General features: G+C 33.5%; 1 protein-coding gene across 1 annotated transcript; it reads left to right on the top strand.

Moving 5' to 3' along the window:
• The first annotated feature begins 4,677 nt into the window (after nt 1–4,677).
• Nucleotides 4,678–18,103, top strand: LOC129001634 (regucalcin-like). Its single transcript, XM_054429000.1, has 7 exons — nt 4,678–4,756; nt 10,433–10,474; nt 11,997–12,174; nt 12,709–12,912; nt 15,241–15,456; nt 16,426–16,553; nt 17,735–18,103. Exons 1-7 carry the CDS (start codon nt 4,727–4,729, stop codon nt 18,047–18,049), a joined length of 1,113 nt encoding a protein of 370 aa, XP_054284975.1. The 5' UTR covers nt 4,678–4,726; the 3' UTR covers nt 18,050–18,103.
• Nucleotides 18,104–18,305: the final 202 nt, after the last annotated feature.

Raw genomic sequence — 18,305 nt, 5'->3', positions numbered from 1 at the left:
TTACAAATGTGTACATACCACGATTTGCCTGAAAACCTGAAGGATAAAAATCCATAGATGTAACATTCACAAATAAAAAAAAAATTGATTTGATTATTTTCCATTTCCTCCTCACAAAGAATCCAGGCTTTGGACTGTCTAAATGATTAAATACTGATTCATTTTTTTTAAATTTAGGCGTGTCGGTGTATATTAAAATATACATAAATGTACCTCCCTAAATGTTTTTAATGTATTTACAAACCGTTTCGCTTTAGCTACCGTGCTTATAAACCGCAGTTTTAAATATAATAAGTAGGTTATTTATTTGGTTGTTAAAATGTGATGTAGGTCAATGAATATAATTATTCCAGGAAAACTAATTTTGACTATAAATGCCTCCATGTTTATTATGTTACTCAAATACTTGTTTAACAACTGTTCTGCGAAAACCAATCAGTTCATGAGCTGTATTTTTAATAACAGAAATCGTTATTTAATTGCTTTAGGCTTTGTATAGAAGTTAATTTAAAGTTTAATGTCAAAGGTGGCCAAATCATTATATTCGACATTGAATGATCCACATCGATTTGATTTACTAAGTTTGTTTTACTTATAAAAAATGTAAAAACAATCTTCGTTTATCCATTGATCGTTAAACTTTTAAACGGTAATAAATATGTTTGGGATTGATAATGTGTAAATAATATAGGTTATACTCAATGATGTTTTAATCCAAATATATAAAGCCCAAAGTACCCATGAACTTTGGAGAAAACTACATTTCACACCCCCATAAACCATATACTTAAAATGTTCGTCATGACGAGAAACCTTGCGCAAAACTATCCATTATTTCATAATTTGCCCTTTAAGGTCGTAATTCCTTTCTAAAGGTAACTTTCTATATACCTAATGTTGAAAATACCTCAGCTGTACTTTTTTGTATGTTATTCATTCAATCAATTTATTACCTTATTAAAATCAGGTGTGATTATTTGTTTGTATTACTGTATTCTGTTTAGTTTATTTCAGCTTAACTTCACCAATCAATAGTTTTATTAATACTTATGAAGTCAAACGGGGCGAAACCCGTGGGTAACAGCTAGTGTTGCATAAACTTCTATTGTAGTTAAATAATCAATCAAATAAAGCGTATGGCTCTTATATGATACACAATCGTTTAGAATTGAATTTAAAAAATCATATTCCTTCATTTGTAAACGTTGACGTCAGAAAAAGTAGGTTTTATCAAACTATATTTCAAGTTTGAAATATAATATTTCTATAATGTGACAAAGAAACACAAATGTTCACTTAAACTGTCACAGCTTTTCTCTATGGACTAAACATGAATAGTAACTTGCATTGATATATTGTTGAGCTGATACACGAGGCTTCTTTCTAGAAACTCTATTTCAACCTTGTATTTTCTGACTGATCGACTACCTATATGTGGTGGAACGTATTAAGCAAATCGGAACCAGACAAGTTTTAAACATAATTGACTGGACAAAAATGTTTTTTACATAAAATTTACAAATAAATGAATTCGTATAAATAATACCCTGAAAATTGTCATAACCACTCTGACAAAATTGTTACAACAAATAAAAAAAGTTTTGTCGTAGAAAATTTTGAATCTACAAAATTCCCTACTCAAAATTTATTAATTTAATTTGACCAAAAGACAATCGGAGAGCTTGAAATAAAAAAACTCTGGTTCTCAGTTTACACACTTTTGATATATGGTTTTAAAATTGATATAATGAATTATAACAATAATTTTTATTTTTGATTAAGATATTAAATAAAATCTTCCAGAAGGTTAAAAATGTAAATCCCTTTCGACCCATCAAAACCAGTTATTCTCACAACAGATGCTAACCCAACTGGAATTGCTGCAATACTAAGTCATGATATCGATGGTCAAGAAAGATTAATTGCATATGCATCCAGAGCATTGACTCAGGCTGAAACCAATTACAGCCAACTTGATAGAGAAGCTATAGCAACCATCTATGCAGTCACCCATTTTTACAATTACGTTTTTGGTAAAAAATTCACTCTCGTCACCGATAATGAACCATTGTCACATATCTTTCATCCAGGACGTGCCCTGCCACGAATGACATCATCTCGCTTATTGCGTTATTCTTCATTCCTCAGTGGTCTTGACTATACAGTTCGATGCAAGAAAGGGAAAGAAAATGAAAACGTGGATTGTTTGTCTCGAAGCCCAGTTCAATCATCAATTTCATCTGAACTAACATTCGACAAAGAAATAAAGACAATCAATGCAGAAGCCTTACTTCAAATCTCCAGCACAGTGATAACCGCAGAAACGATAAAAGAAGAAACAGCAAAAGACCCTGAGCTTCAAGTTCTTTTGCATGAACTGACAAATAGTCGCAAAGATAGCCCTTACATGATCTCAGACAACATACTTTTCCGATCAGATCGAGTCGTAATTCCCAAAGGTCTTCAAAATCAAACTCTAAATGAGCTCCATGAATCACACCTCGGAATTACTAAAATGAAACAGCTTGCTAGAAGATATGTATATTGGGAAGGTATGGACAAAGACATAGAAAGATTAGTGAAAAGCTGTGAAGCTTGTGCTAAAGTTCGTCACAATCCACCAAAAGCTCCGGTACATCCGTGGGATCAGCCCGATGATAACTGGGAAAGAGTGCATATTGATTATGCCGGTCCATTGGATGGAAATTATTTCCTCATGTGTGTAGATGCAAAATCAAAGTGGGCAGAATTTCGCATTCTTCGAAATGCTCCTTCCTCAGCAACGACGATGGCACTACTTGAAAACATTTTCTCAGTCCATGGGTACCCATCGTTCTTAGTCTCGGACAATGCCACTATATTCAAAAGTGAAGAATTTATCAACTACTGTAAAGAACGTGGGATTTTCCAAAAATTTACTGCTCCTAAACATCCTGCAACAAATGGCTTGGCGGAACGAAACATACAAACCTTAAAGAGAAGACTTATTGCTGCTGCCGATGATCCAACCCCAATTACCACAAAGCTACAAAACATTATGTTCAGATATCGAGCAACACCTCTGGCATCAGGCAAGACTCCAGCAGAGTTGTATTTGAACAGGAAGATTCGGATTAGACTTGACACACTTCTACCTAACCCAAAGGCAAAACTTCCATCAAAATCAATTGCTCCTCTTCGCGTCCGCTCTCTTAAAGTGGGGGAGAGGGTTCAGGCAAGAGTTCACCTGGGAAATAAAGACATATGGCAGTTTGGTACAGTCAAGAGAAAATTAGGTCAATACTATTACATTGTTGAATTGGATTCTGGACAAAGTATAAAACGACACATAAATCAATTGATTTTGACTCTTGTATCCAAGAAGAAAGTTACCTTTACTACACAAAACAAACAAGATAGTTCTGTTGTTCCAAGAAGGATTCCTATTATACTGTATTTACTTACTACATTATTATGTATTTATTACATATTATACTGTATTATTACTGTATGTACTATATTATACTAGGACTGTCAAGCACCACCACAAGAGATCCATCCAGAGTCTGAATCAAATACAAACAGTCCAACAGAACTAGACGGTACTCTAAGGGAAGAAAATCTAGACAGACCTCAAGCCACAGAACAAAAAGAAAACAAATTAACTCGTCCTTCCAGACAGCGCAAGGTTCCGTCCTATCTTAAGGAATTTGCTCTCCAGCGATTAAGTGGGGGGAAATGTTATGAACATATGTAGTTGCTACCATAGCAACCAAAATGTTTATCATCAAATGCTGTTTACTTTTCTATTCTGATCTTTAATATAACACAGTTACTTCTATTTCAGCATTTTGTCTTTTTATATTCTAACATTCCACTCGAAAGTCATCTCAGATACCAAGGTAAAGAAGATGGAATAAAAAATGTTAAATAAAAGTGTTCTTGAATTCGTTTTTATAAAATTAGCCGTTTTTGAGTAATTTAAGTTTACAAATTAAAAAGACCACCATTTTAACATTTTAAATTGAATCAAGGTGATTTTTTTTCTAACATTGGTCTTTTCTATCTTCAGCTACATACCAAGTTTTATAAATATATTTTTTTAAATTCAAAAATAACAATGTTTATGTAAAAAATACAAAATAGCGAAAATCCGGTAAATGAAGCGATTTAGGAAAAAATGTAATTTAGATTTTTTGATTTTCCCTTTATTTTGACCTATAGAACAATTTCCCGGAGTTTGGCTGTTTTCTTACAGGACACCCTGTATATGTTTGAAACACTGGCACAAAATATTTTTACATGATTTCAAGTAAAATATTTAAATAGGTGTGATCATAACTTGCCATTGAGAGTATTCGGTCATTGCTGTTCATGGATTTTTATATGATGCACACTATTACAAAAACTATTTTTATCTTGATTCAAATACTGTATCAATAAGTATTGATAGAAGATGTACTTAAATACCTTTTACTATTTATAAAAGTATGCATACCATTCCATGTTAAAGCTGAAGCTAGTTATTTCTGTTGTGTGATGAAAAAGTGATTACGAGGCAACAACGGTTTTTTAATTCGTTTTATTCGTAAAAAAATACTGTAGAACAAAATTGGTAGTAGAGGTAGCATTAAATTGGCACCATGTGTGTGTGTGTGCAGCTGTTGATCGACGATAATGGTATTAATAGTGTTTCGTTCGTTGTTGAACGAGGTTGTGAAGAAATTTATGGAAACTGGATTCAAGAATGGAAATCGTACACATATTGCTTCTAACTGTAAGTACTTTCATCCCGAGTTGCAATATTCTCATTATTTTCTAGAGTCATCCGGTTTTGAGTTTGATTTTTGTACTGCAATGGAATTTTACAGACTGTAGTTGATCACATATTTTGGGGAATAGAGTGGCGAGTTCCAGTTTGAGACGATAACTTAAAACGATTGAAAGCTGCAAAACCATTTCGGTCCGTGGTACGAACGCCATTTTAACCACACTGTACCCTATACAACTAGTCATCAGAATAATAATAAACGCTAACAGTCAACACAACTACAGCTTTAAGATTGTGTGAAGAAATATTTGAGGAATCAGAAAATAATAAATAATTGCTAGGCAGCGGTGACAATAAAACAAGTCTATTGTAATGCTATGAACACTGATTGTTTACTTAATATGCATGTTTTATGAAAGGAAGCCAACAGTTGATTTTCGGCCCTAGGGATGTAAAAACCATCTCGGCCCCAAAATGACTATGACAGCTGGCACGGACACGTAGCCATCTATGGAATTATTAAGCTTGAGTTATACATCTGTGTACGTAGCTTTTGGCCTCCGATAAAAGTTTTTAAAATGGCTAAGACATCGTAGTGTGGTGAAAAATATTTATCTTATTTCTTATTACTTGTTTGTAGTGCTTGATGACATGAGGTGAAACTCAAAGTGATTATTGCAATTATATTAGTTATTCTGACGATGATTGACGAAGATAAAAATTACATAAGCCAGTCACTAGATCAACTTAAACAAAAATAATAATACTGTTAGTGATTAAGTATAAATTATGCAATATTGCATGGTTTTGGACTAAATTTAAAGTCACTTTTCGTTGGCCGTAATATAGTTAGTTACAATTTTAGTAAACCACAGTTTTACAAGAGAAGTTTTAACATAGTCTATCCTATACAAAATTACTGACGTTTAAACATTCTCGGTATGGTAACATTGCCGAAATACATATTATTAACCAAGATGTCATTTTCGAAACGTTTCAGTCTACCGGGTGATTGATATAAGTGTCCCAGCTATTTTATTTGAAAGTTATGATAGATATAACAAAATTTTAAACTGTAACCACCTTGGATTTTTTATTTAAAACATTTTGGTCAAGTTCAAAAAGTTATTTTAGCTGCCATTTTTCCAATATGGCCGCCAACTTTGATTCGTCTGAAGGAAAATCCTATATTTTATCATTGCTTAAGAAAGTAAATGCAATTTAAAAAAGTTTTTGTTCATGTCATTTTTTCTCTAAAGCTACTCGTTTAGGAGTTACAGCGTGTTAAAACTAATGAAAAATAACTTGCGGTGTACATTCTGCAATAAGTAGCTCCTAAACGAGTACGTTTAAAACAAAAATGTTAAAAGGAAAAAGTCTTATCTTGCATCTAGATTCTAAAAAGACCATAACATTCACAGTGTTCCTATTTTCAAATTTCCTTACCATTTTGGAAAATGGTGGCAATTTTCGAAACAATGAAATACATATTTTTATGTATGTTATGGTATTTTTAGAATTTAAATGAAATTTTAAGACTTTTTTACTCCTAGCATTTTTGCTTTAAACGTACTCGTTTAGGAGCTATTTAATGCAGAATGTACACGATGTAAATCCTAAACAGAAGCTTTAGAAAATACGAGGCATGTTTTTTAAGTAAGTACCGTTTATAAACTTCTCCGTTCCAGCGCTGCGATTGGCATTTTGGACATTTGCGCTGTATACGTGCATCTATTGGCAAGCCCTAGCCGGAAATTCCACAACAATCGGCCGTGTTTACATCCGGTATCGAGCATTCAAAATGGTGCCGCCAATTGAGACTGCCGCCGACTGCGAAGTGCGCGCTGTAATTAGATTTTTATGTTCTAAAGGTGTGAAAGCCATTGAAATTTGTCAACAGCTTAGTGAGTTGTATGGCGAGAACATTTATGAGTGACGGAATGGTACACAACACAAGTGGGTAAGGGCATCTAAAGACGGCACTGGGTACTGGGGACAGTGACGCTGCCCAGTGCGTTGCTCGATCATGATGGACGTTGGTGGGACCGTCTTTAGATGCCCTTCTGTGTTCGCTGGCCCTTACCCACTTGCGTACCATTCCGTCACTCATAAATGTTCTCGCCATACACCTCACTAATCTGTCGATAAATTTCAATGGCTTTCACACCTTTAGCACTTAAAACTCTAATTACAGCGCGCACTTCACAGTCGGCGGCAGTCTCAATTGGCAGCACCATTTTTAATGCTCGATACCGGATGTAAACACGGCCGATTGTTGTCGAATTTCCGGCTAGGGCTTGCCAATAGATGCACATATACAGTGAAAGTGTCCAAAATGCCAACCGCAGCACTGCAACGGAGAAATTTAAAAACGGTACTTACTTAAAAAACATGCCTCGTAAATTCCAAGAACAAAAACGTTTTTAAATTTCATTTACTTACTAAAACAATCATAAAATATAGGGTCTTCTTCTATACCAGCTGATCATTATTTTATTATGATTGTTTATGTTTTGATTTTACAGTTTAGTTTTCTGTTTACACCTTTAATAAAATGAGTTACTTAAATTATCTATTCTTTTATTAAAACACAACAAATGGCGACGAGTGATGAAAGAAATTATATCAGAAGACTGAAACATCAAAGAGGAGCACTAAAAGGCCAGATTACAAGAACTTTACACCAATTAAAAAGCAAGGGTTCATCAGTCTATGATGCTCCTGGCAGATCAACTGTAGCAGAGGAAGCATGGCATAAATTCATCTCACTACACGAATATATTTTACAAGTAGAAGATGAAGATGATTTTGCACAAGAAGAAGATTACAGGGTCACAAGTTCAAGGATTACAAGGTCACATGAGTTAAAAGAAGGAGCTAGACCTATTTTTATCAAACCTCAACAAGTTCCTTACGCATTGAAGAAATCAGTTGAAGAAGAACTAAATAGACTGGAGAGTAATGGAATACTATCAAAAGTTGAAAATTCAAAATGGGGAACTCCTATAGTTCCAGTAAGAAAAGCAAATGGAACCGTAAGGATTTGTGCTGACTACAAAGTGACGGCAAACAAACTTATATGTGACGACAAATACCCAATCCCGCGAATTGAAGATATTTTTTCTAACATGAATAAAGGTCGATATTTCTGCTCATTAGACATAAGTAATGCTTATCTACACCTTCCGATGGACGAAGAGTCTAGAGAAATACAGACCATAAGTACACATCTGGGACTTTATAGAGTAAATCGAATGATGTTTGGCATAAAGGTTGCACCAAGTATACGGTTTATGGATAAGGTTCTCCACGGTGTGGAAGGTACAGTTTTTTTTTTTTTTTTTTTTATGATATTTTGATACAGGGGACACTATTTTAGAGACATTAGATCGCCTACAGAAAGTTTTTGGAACAATCAAACAGTTTAATTTGCGCTTAAATCATGACAAATGTAAATTTTTCCAGAAGAGTGTATTTAGGACACGTCATAGACGAAAATGGCTTACACAAATCTGCTGATAATGTCGAAGCAATAACTAAAGCCAAACGACCAGATGATGTACATCAGCTAAGAGTATTTTTAGGTCTAGCCAACTATTACATACGTTTTGTACCAAACATGTCCAGTTTACTGGAACCACTGAATGGTTTGTTACGGCAAGGAAAGAAATTCATATGGACTCAAGATTGTGAAGATGCATTTCTGAAAGTAAAAGCAGAAATAACGAGTGATCAAACCCTAGCTCACTATGACCCAAATGAAACATTAATCTTAGCAACAGATGCAAGTCCCACAGGGCTAGGAGCTTGCTTATCACATAGGTACAAAGATGGATCTGAGAGGCCCATTGCGTTTGCATCAAGATCGCTTACAAGAACAGAACGCAAGTACAGTCAGATAGATAAAGAAGCTGTAGGAATTTACTGGGGCTTAAAGAAATTCTTTGCATACTGTTATGGAAGGAAGTTTGTCTTAATAACAGACCACAAACCCCTTGTATCCATCTTCAACCCAACAAAGACCTTACCATCTATGACTGCATCGAGGATTTTTAACTATGCTCATTTCTTATCGGGTTTTGACTATACGATTGAATACCGAAGTACGACACAACATGCTAATGTGGATTATTTATCAAGATTTCCTGTTACAGAAGTATCAAATGTCTGTGACGATCATGAGCAGTATCTAATGAATCAAGTAGAGATGATGCCTGTATCAAGAAGACTAATTGAAGAAGAAACCCAAAAGGATGAGGAACTCAAAAAGGTATACGAACATCTTATATCAGGTAAAAGCTTAAAAGAAATTGGTTTGAACGATAATGATTTTTGCTTACAAGATGGTTGTATATTCAGAGGTCATAGAATTTGTGTACCTTCTGCTTTACACAAACAAGTCTTGGAAGAATTACATGCTGGTCATATGAGCATGAAAAAAATGAAATTGCTAGCAAGAAGCTACTGTTATTGGAGAAATATGGATCAAGAAATTGAAGCTATGGTGAAACATTGTCATTCATGTCAACAAAAATTGAAAAATCCACCTAAGGAGACAACTCACCCATGGGAGCTCCCGAACGGACCTTGGGAACGCATACATATTGATTTTGCTGGTCCACTGCGGGGTTGGTGGTACTTAATCGTCGTTGACGCTTACAGTAAGTGGGTAGAAATTATACCTACAAAGTCTACAACTACAGCTTGGTGTGTTAAACAATTAGATAGGTTATTTACAACCTTCGGGCTTCCTCATGTTCTGGTATCAGACAATGGAACTCAGCTAACTTCTAAACCCTTCAAAGATTTTCTCATGAGGTATGGAATACTACAAAAAACCATCGCTCTCTTTTGTCCCAAATCAAATGGACAAGCTGAAAGGGTGGTCCAAACTGTGAAGAGCCTTATAATTGCAAATGGATGTGTCGAGAGCAAGATTAACACTATACTAAAACAGTTGAGAAAAACACAGCATTCCACGACTGGGAAGTCTCCCTATAGCCTCATGTTTGGGAGGAATATAAGGACAGAACTGGATCTATTAGTAGAGAAGCCTAATTTGAAAGAGACAGAGATGCAAGTAACAAAGCGACACTTTAATATAGGAGAGGGGGTGCTGGTGAGGAACTACTCCCTTAATCCAAATGACAAATGGACAGTTGGAAAAATTGAGAAACAAATAGGAAATGTTATTTATCTTGTTAGAATGGAAGACGGAATTGTGTGGAAAAGACATGTGGACCAAATAAGAAGATTGTAAATATATGAAGAAAAATAAAGGGGGAGGATTGTTATACCAGCTGATCATTATTTTATTATGATTGTTTATGTTTTGATTTTACAGTTTAGTTTTCTGTTTACACCTTTAATAAAATGAGTTACTTAAATTATCTATTCTTTTATTAAAACACAACATCTTCCATAAAAAAATCAAACTTGGTGGCCATATTGGAAAAATGGCGGCTAAAATTATTTTTTGAACTTGACCAAAATGTTTCAAATAGTTACAATTTTACATTTTGTTATATCTATTATAACTTTCGAATAAAATAGCTGGCACACTTATATCAATCACCCTGTGAGCAATTCTAATATATGTTGCATCAGATATCGTGTGAGAAATTTACATAATTTGCCTTAAAATATTTGCAGGTATACTAATTAGTTTTGTTATTATTACAGATTATTGGTGCTTTTATTTTGCCTGCTGTAAAAGCTAAAATTGTGAGTAATATTTTAATATACGTGTATAAGTAATTCATCCCTTACTTGTATGGTGGCTACTTACTAGACTAAGATGTTTGAATGAATGAATGAATGAACGAATGAATTGCTTTATTTTAACACTTAATAATACAATCGTCAAAACCGTTCGTTTGGTTGGCACTACTGAATATTAATATGAAACACAATGCTGATATAAAAATAAAACAAATTCTAATAAGTTCGTCGCACAAACAAATAAAATACCTCATTACAATCATGTTATAGCAATTCAAAGAAAGCATACATAAAGTTTATGTGATTGATTTACTCTTTTATTGTTAATAGGTATTAATAGGTTTATGTGGCAATAAATTATCTAAAAATAGCAATGAATATTCAATAAGGAAAATATGTTGATTGTTTGCTTGAATTGTGAAGAAAAATACAACATTCTTCAACTTGATTAATTCGTAATTAAATTTTCTTATTAATTTATAACTCTTTTCCCACCCCTCTCTCTTAAAGTCTGCATATTTACGCCAATCTCTACCATTATGTATTTTATGTATTCTTCCTAATTCATGTTTTGTTTTTCAAACCGCTACTCTATAATATTTCTTAAAATAGGGCAAAAGGCAATTAAATGAAAAACAGTTCCGAATCATCGCAGTTTGCACAGATCAATTGTTTGTGGTTCAAATCAACTATGCTCGGACCTTGACTACTCATGAAATAAGACGGGGAAATCATTTATACATTAAACAACCCTATATTTATATGACCTCGACTTTGTACTTGTACTTACTTGTTTATTGTAAATTATTTATCTACTTCTTTCAGTTGCTGTATATTAGCCCTTACCTAAAGTAAGTTACAATTTCCATTTTTTTTACGTTTGTACTACCTTTACATGAGTAGAGAGAACATTTTTATTTAAATAAGTCATTCAAGGGAAAAAACTACAAAACTGAAAACCGACAACCGTATACATAAAAATTTGAACGAATGGTGTTTTTTATATGTTCTATATTAAATTGGACTTTTCCAACGTGTCTTTAAAACTACACAACGTTTCTGGAGGTGGGTAAACTCCTCCCGTTTTTGTAGCATTAGTTATTATTGTACACCCGATTAATGTAGCATTAATATTTTTCAATTGATAACGGGAGGAGTTTACCCACCTCCAGAAACGTTGTGTAGTTTTAAGCACAAGACACGTTGGAAAAGTCCAATTTAACATAGAACATATTAAAAAACACCAACATCATTATGGATTTTAAAAACTCTGGTGTTTTTTGCCTCTGGGGACATCAAATTGAAAAAGTAAATCGGTCCCGGGCCTAGGTTTACATTGAGTCAATTGAAACTACAACTCAATGAAGTAAAAAAAAAATACTTTAACCTAATTTTACTGACCTGATGTTATCCAATTAGAAGTATATAAGTCCCTAAAAATTCAAAAGTAATTGAATCAACAAACTTAACACTTATTGGTGTTCTGTAAAATAGTAAATTGTATTTAACCTCAATATTGTTTCAGAATAAAGACTATAAAATTAGTACCGTAAACTCTGAAGTTGTTGATGGGTTTACCGGAGGACTCTACTGGGATGGTGAACACAATCGTCTATACTGGCTAGAAATGGGTTACGGTGATGACCCGAGGTCTATCGTCTGCTACGATCCAGACACAGGGGTGACCTTCAAGGCTACAATAGGCAGGGATCCAATTGCAATACAATCCGATTACTTACTGCATTAATAATAGCACTGTAAAGTAAACACATAGAATATTGCAACATTATAAGACATTTTTTTCAATTCAAAGTACTTATACATTATTGTTTTGCAATATTTTGTAGAAACATCGAAAAGAACGCTAATCTAACACAGAAAACTAAAAATATAAAATATAAAAAAATATTCCTGATAAACAAGAAAAAAAATTCGAAATTAAAGAGGTTTGGTTTTCATTATAGCTTCAACCCTTCATATTATGAAGGTATATTTCATGACTATTATTTTACTACAATTATTATAGAACAAATATAATACTATAACAAATTATATAATGCTATTCAATCCCGTTCCATTACTGCTAACAAAACTGAACTGCACTGTAATTTCTTTACTCTATAGTTGCTTTGTTGCTGTAATCTAGTTATTTTAACGCTAAAGTCCCTTTTACCGAACGTTGAAAAAATCTTCCACTGGATTTTAAGACTATTCTAACACAAATTCAATACAAACAGGAGGCAAGCTGAGACCTTTGGTAATGGCTATTCGAGTGGAAGGGACACAGGATATGTTCCTTATAGGAGTGGGAGGTGCTCTGGCTTTGATTCGGTGGGATTGTACAAGTAACAGAGATATCAATCCTGTTGAGGTATTTCACTTGGAAAATGGTAAGCGATTTAATGATGGAAAAGCGGATTCTTCAGGAAGTCTTTGGGCTGGTAAGTTGGCAATTAAACCGAATGCAAGGTCATGAGTGAGAATGTGGGGGGCTGGATGTGTTTTGTGATGGGTCACATTGATGAGGGGACAACTTGTTATGTATGTTAAGATAAAAAGCACATGTTAGAAAATAGTTACCTTGATCCAGTTTAAAATTAGAATACCCTCACCACAGCAAACCTGCTGACTAAGAGAATATCCATTTACCTGGCTGGATTTCTACTGTAATATTCCCTTAAAACTGTCAGATTTATTTTCTATTTGAAAACCATTAACTTTAACGAGTATTTAGGTTTGCTGCTACAGGGAGGTAATAGGTTGTTTCTTATTAGTTTAATCAAAATACATCCCTAATCAAGCAAACTAAAACAGTTTACTCATTCTCTATAAAAATTTCATGTGAATTTTAAATTTTAAATTTTTAAATTTCTTTGTGATTTCTTTGCAAACGTACAAAAACACTTAAAGATACTAAATTATTAGTTTATTAAGTACTTAAAAATGGTTTTGAGATAGTTTGGGAAATTTTTGTTTTTAGGGTAAAAAAAACGATTTTATCCCGTAAATCCCCCCAATAAAACGCAGTTTCCTTAGTCTGAGCATGCCGGTTCGTGAACTCGTTCGAATAAATAAATGGAGGTTTACAAGTTTGTACCAAATTGCATTAAAATCTGATCATTTTTGCTCGAGCTATCGTGCTAACGGACACGAGTATAAAAACAATATACAGTATATAGATATGTATACATAAATATATATACATATATAGATTATATTAGTGAAAAAGAACAACTGAGCATCCTGAATATAAAATGTTTAGTAGAGGTTTTTTTTAACATGTTTTGGACATAAGTCCATTTTCAAACTTCAAATAACATTATATCCTTAACTTTTGTTTACATTGTTTGTTTGTACATAAATAAATATAATTTAGATTTTACGGATGATTTATAGAACTAGACAAGATTTGAAGATTTTTTTGTTACTGATTATTTAATTCTAAAATTTGGTCAAAGATTGGGTTTCTTGAAGGAATTGGGCTATTTAATATATGATTTGGATCTTTTCTTCTTCGGATATGAAATATTCTTCAGTTGAATTCATTCAATTTCCTTTGTTTATAACTTTTAGAATTTTGATGTTTTTTTTTTATTTATGTAATTGTGGTTAGTCGATAAAAGGGTGTTCAGCAAAGTTTGATTTCATGGATGTTCTGTTGTTAATATTAAGAGCTTGAATGTGGTCTTTGAATCCAGATGTAAAAGAACGTCCTGTCTGACCAATGTAGAAGTGTTCACACTCAGTGCAGTTAATATATGTAATATATATGAATCCGAACAGATGGTTTTTTGGCCTTTAAGGTGTAACAACATTGTGTCGATTGGTTGTAACTGATTGAAACTGGTGGGGTGTGTCTGAGGAATAATGGAAGATTGGTATGGATAGATGAGGGCTGGGACCTGAAAATATAAAATTGAATAACTATAAGGTTGAGGAATTGGGAATAGCTGTAGCAGTATATTTTAAAGGGGAGGTTTTTTCCTGAGGTTGATCGTGCCGTGAATACCCTAAGCAAGCTTTGGATGAGCTGTGATTAACTAATTTATAACATGAAAACCTTATTACTAAATCACTACCTGGAAATGTAAGAATTACGTTGACATGAATGTGAACTGTGGAATATGAAACTTGATTAAAGTAATGTTTTTTGGGAATAAATTACTCGTGTTGACAGCAGAGAATAATTGAACAGTTTAGAACCATGTCAATTTGTTACTTTGTTTCAACAAGCTGAATGCCGGTGCCTCTTATGAAGAAACCGACATTTTAAATTGTAAAACTACATCCAATAGTCCCTGGGTTCTCCCTGGAAACCCCTAACTAAACATTAACTATATCATGTTGCTAATTCTGACAACCTAATAATTACTACTTATATTTAAATACTTTGACTAAATTATATTGAGAGAAGTCGCCCAGATCTTGATCTACGTTACACGGCTAAGAAGGGACGTGAGAGTTTTTTTTAGACATTTGTCATTTTGCTGTCATTGTTGCGTTTGGCAATGTGATTTCAGCCAGTATGTTCTGCTTGCGTGCCGAGCACATATATAAAACGGTGACGCGCAAGGCACAGGGGACATCAAAACGACAAAGTAAATCGGTCCCATAAGACCTACGGTAATAGCTTATTCCCTATGGAAATTCCTTAAAACATTTTTAAAAAATAACTATGAAATATTACGATTTAAGCTGTAAAATGGGGTAGAATAAGGCCAAACTAGTCATGTTCGCATCATTATACATTAATGGTTTTTATTGATCAGGTACATTGAAACCAGGGCCCAAACCAGGTTGGTTTGACTATAGATTTGCATCTATCAACAAAATTGACGAAGGAAAACAATTAAAACGAATGTTCTCTAGAAAGGAGATGATGAACGGCATGGAATGGAGTTTGGACGACAATACTATATTCTTTATGGATTCTTGGAACTATAATATATACAAGTTTAACTATGATAGAGAAAAAAAAGAACTAGGTATGTAAATCATGTCTACTTAGTGTACAAATTATAGTTTGTAGGTTTTTTGGGGATTTTTTAGAGAGAGGTGGGAAAAATGCATTTACGCACACAGTTGGCGAGCCTGTAGTGTGGGACTACAACTGGTTTAATACTCAAAGACTACCCACTAAAAACCTCCACTACTCTTTGGACACTAGCCTGAGAACACTTGTCGCAACTAGGCCGAAGGGCTTATACTGTGTCTAGCAGTTCATTTCTTACACGACTAAGACTTCGAGCCGATCTAAATAGTTCTTTTTAACTTGAAGGATATTCCGGACAAAATGCGACCAGCAGTTTTAGTTGTCCCCCCTCCAATTGTTTGTAGTTGCACTTAACTCAAAATGTACTAAAACAGGAATATATTTCCACAACTAAGCTATAAATGAATTGTATTTTACTTATTTTAACTTAACTTTCAAAAAATAAAACATTAACGTACTTATTCTCGCTGGCTTAATAGTTACTAGCTTACTGACAAAATAGGCAGTTGAGGATCAAGTACAATAAAACACTATGATAAACCTAAGTTTTATTCTCTAAAGGTCTATTACAATTTATCATCGCTCCTTCAAAACTATGCAAATTTATGTTTACCACCAGCAACGTCAGGGTGTTCCTGAAAATAATGAAAATCAAACCAGCAGCACTCCTTGCGATCAACCCTTCGTGTCACCACGTCGGTCGACCAGACCAAAGGTGTCACCTAAGAAATTTGCTGCGTATAAAATTTACTAGAGCGGAAGAATGTGATGATATTCTAAGTACTGTACAAAATGTCAGCTGACATTCTAGTCAGATTTTTTTATTTATTCTGCTTGATTCTTATATTCAGTTTTGCTTAATAAAACCTAAGTTTAATTCTCTAAAGGTTTATTGCAACTTAAAGTTAATGTAAACCATTGTTTAAATGGATAACTGAATTGGAAAAAAATTGTTTCTTAGGAAAATCTAGATGGGCCTGGTACACCCTAGACGAAGCCACAGCTAAAACACCTGAATACATTTCTGGTTATGGACTGACCATCGACAATGAAGGGCAGCTGTGGATCCCTGGCAACGGTCTGGGGACGGTAAGGTCTAAGGGAAGGTTTAAGGTCCTATTAACTTTTGATTTTATTTAGGAGTTTTCTTGACTCAATCTAATTACTTTCATTGCAAAACGATTAATATTTTTCATTTTTGACAATGTTTTATGGAAAAGGGTACTTTAAAATGTTTATTTCACTATCTACAATTTAATGTCAATAACTACCAGCCTCAAACTAATCTAGTTACATAGGCATATTAGTTTTGGACTAAAACTAACAAATAAATATTATAGGTAAAATAAATATTGTGATGGACGCTATGCAATTATTCGTAACATATCGACCCACAGGACCGTGGAATATGCCGATACAAGCATATGACAATCATAAACATTTGATACATTTGAAGTTTGGGATATCAATTGTGTGATGTATATATATAATTTATATTCATATATTGATATAAATTTGAACGAAGTGTTTTTTACATTTGGAGACCTCAAAACAAAAAGGTTAATCGGTCCCAATTTTAGGTCTTACCATAAGACCTACGGTAATAGCTTATTCCCTATATGGAAAATTCACTATAAAAGGGTACTTACGTTATTTTATATATTAATGAATAATGTGTATATGAATTTGAACGGATGGTATTTTTGGCCTCTGGGAACCTCAAAATAAAAAAGTAAATCGGTCCCAGTCCAGGTCTTACCATGAAACCTACGGTAATAGCTTATTCCCTATATGGAACATTCACTCAAAGCCGAAAAACTATTTGGCTTTGTAATCCCTTTGATTAATTTATGTATTAATTGATCAGCTGACTGTTAAAATAATGTTTTTTATTTCTGTTCTTTTTTGTCGTTCCGAAGCTTCAAAATACAACGTTTGTTTAATGCTCTTACATTTTTATATTTTATTAGTGATTTTACAGACTTCAAAATCTTAACTTATGTTACTCGCTTAGTTAGGGGCCTATACACTATATTTTAGGATTAAACCTGTACGAGAAAAATACTGCAGTATAAGCAAAGCTACCAAGCAAATTTAGTAACCTTTTATCTGTTCGTGTTTTTAACAGGTCTTTACGATTTTGTTAATTTTACAAGTTGTTAAATTGGTGCTTGGTCTTTATAATCTTATAGATAAAAAAATCATTTAACAAAATATCAACAACGATTGTATTGTAGTTGGATACTTATAATATTTAATTAATGTTTCAGGTGTTTCGAATTGATCATGAGAAAGAGGGTCCGGATCTACTGGTATCCGTGAAGGCGGCAGAGATAACAATACCCGAAACCATGTGGCCGACGTCTGTGTGTTTTGGCGGCAAAGACCTCGACATTCTTTTTGTAACAACCGCTCGTTTCGATTGGACAAAGATTCTCAAAAAGAAAAACAAATATCCAAACCTAAGTCCTAAGGAGTACACAAAATCTGGATATACGTTTATGATAACTGGGCTTGGAGTGAAAGGAGCGAGACCCAGCAGACCTGTAAAAATACCAAATGATATGCTGAAGAAATGCTGCTAGGATAAAGGGAATTTAAACTGACCATTATATAAAAAAAAAAAACAGAATACATAAAACATAATCAGACAAAAATTTGTCAATGATATACCTTTAAGTCTGTTTTCTAGGTGTTTGGGTAACTATAATGTAATTTTCCATTAAAATATGCTTCTTAGAAAGATGTTCCTTGATAATTATGAAAATCGAATTCCTTCTTTTAGTTGAGTATTGGAATTTATAGTCCATAGCTTTTAATTAGAAAAATGTAAATTTATAC

The sequence above is a fragment of the Macrosteles quadrilineatus genome, unplaced genomic scaffold (genome assembly GCF_028750875.1).
Source record: "Macrosteles quadrilineatus isolate MER2022 unplaced genomic scaffold, UCM_ALF_1.0 Scaffold_8__2_contigs__length_117827958, whole genome shotgun sequence".
In the NCBI taxonomy this organism is placed as follows: domain Eukaryota; kingdom Metazoa; phylum Arthropoda; class Insecta; order Hemiptera; family Cicadellidae; genus Macrosteles; species Macrosteles quadrilineatus.
The sequence above is the reverse complement of the archived record's forward strand: the minus strand, read 5'-3'. Positions and strand labels throughout refer to the sequence as shown.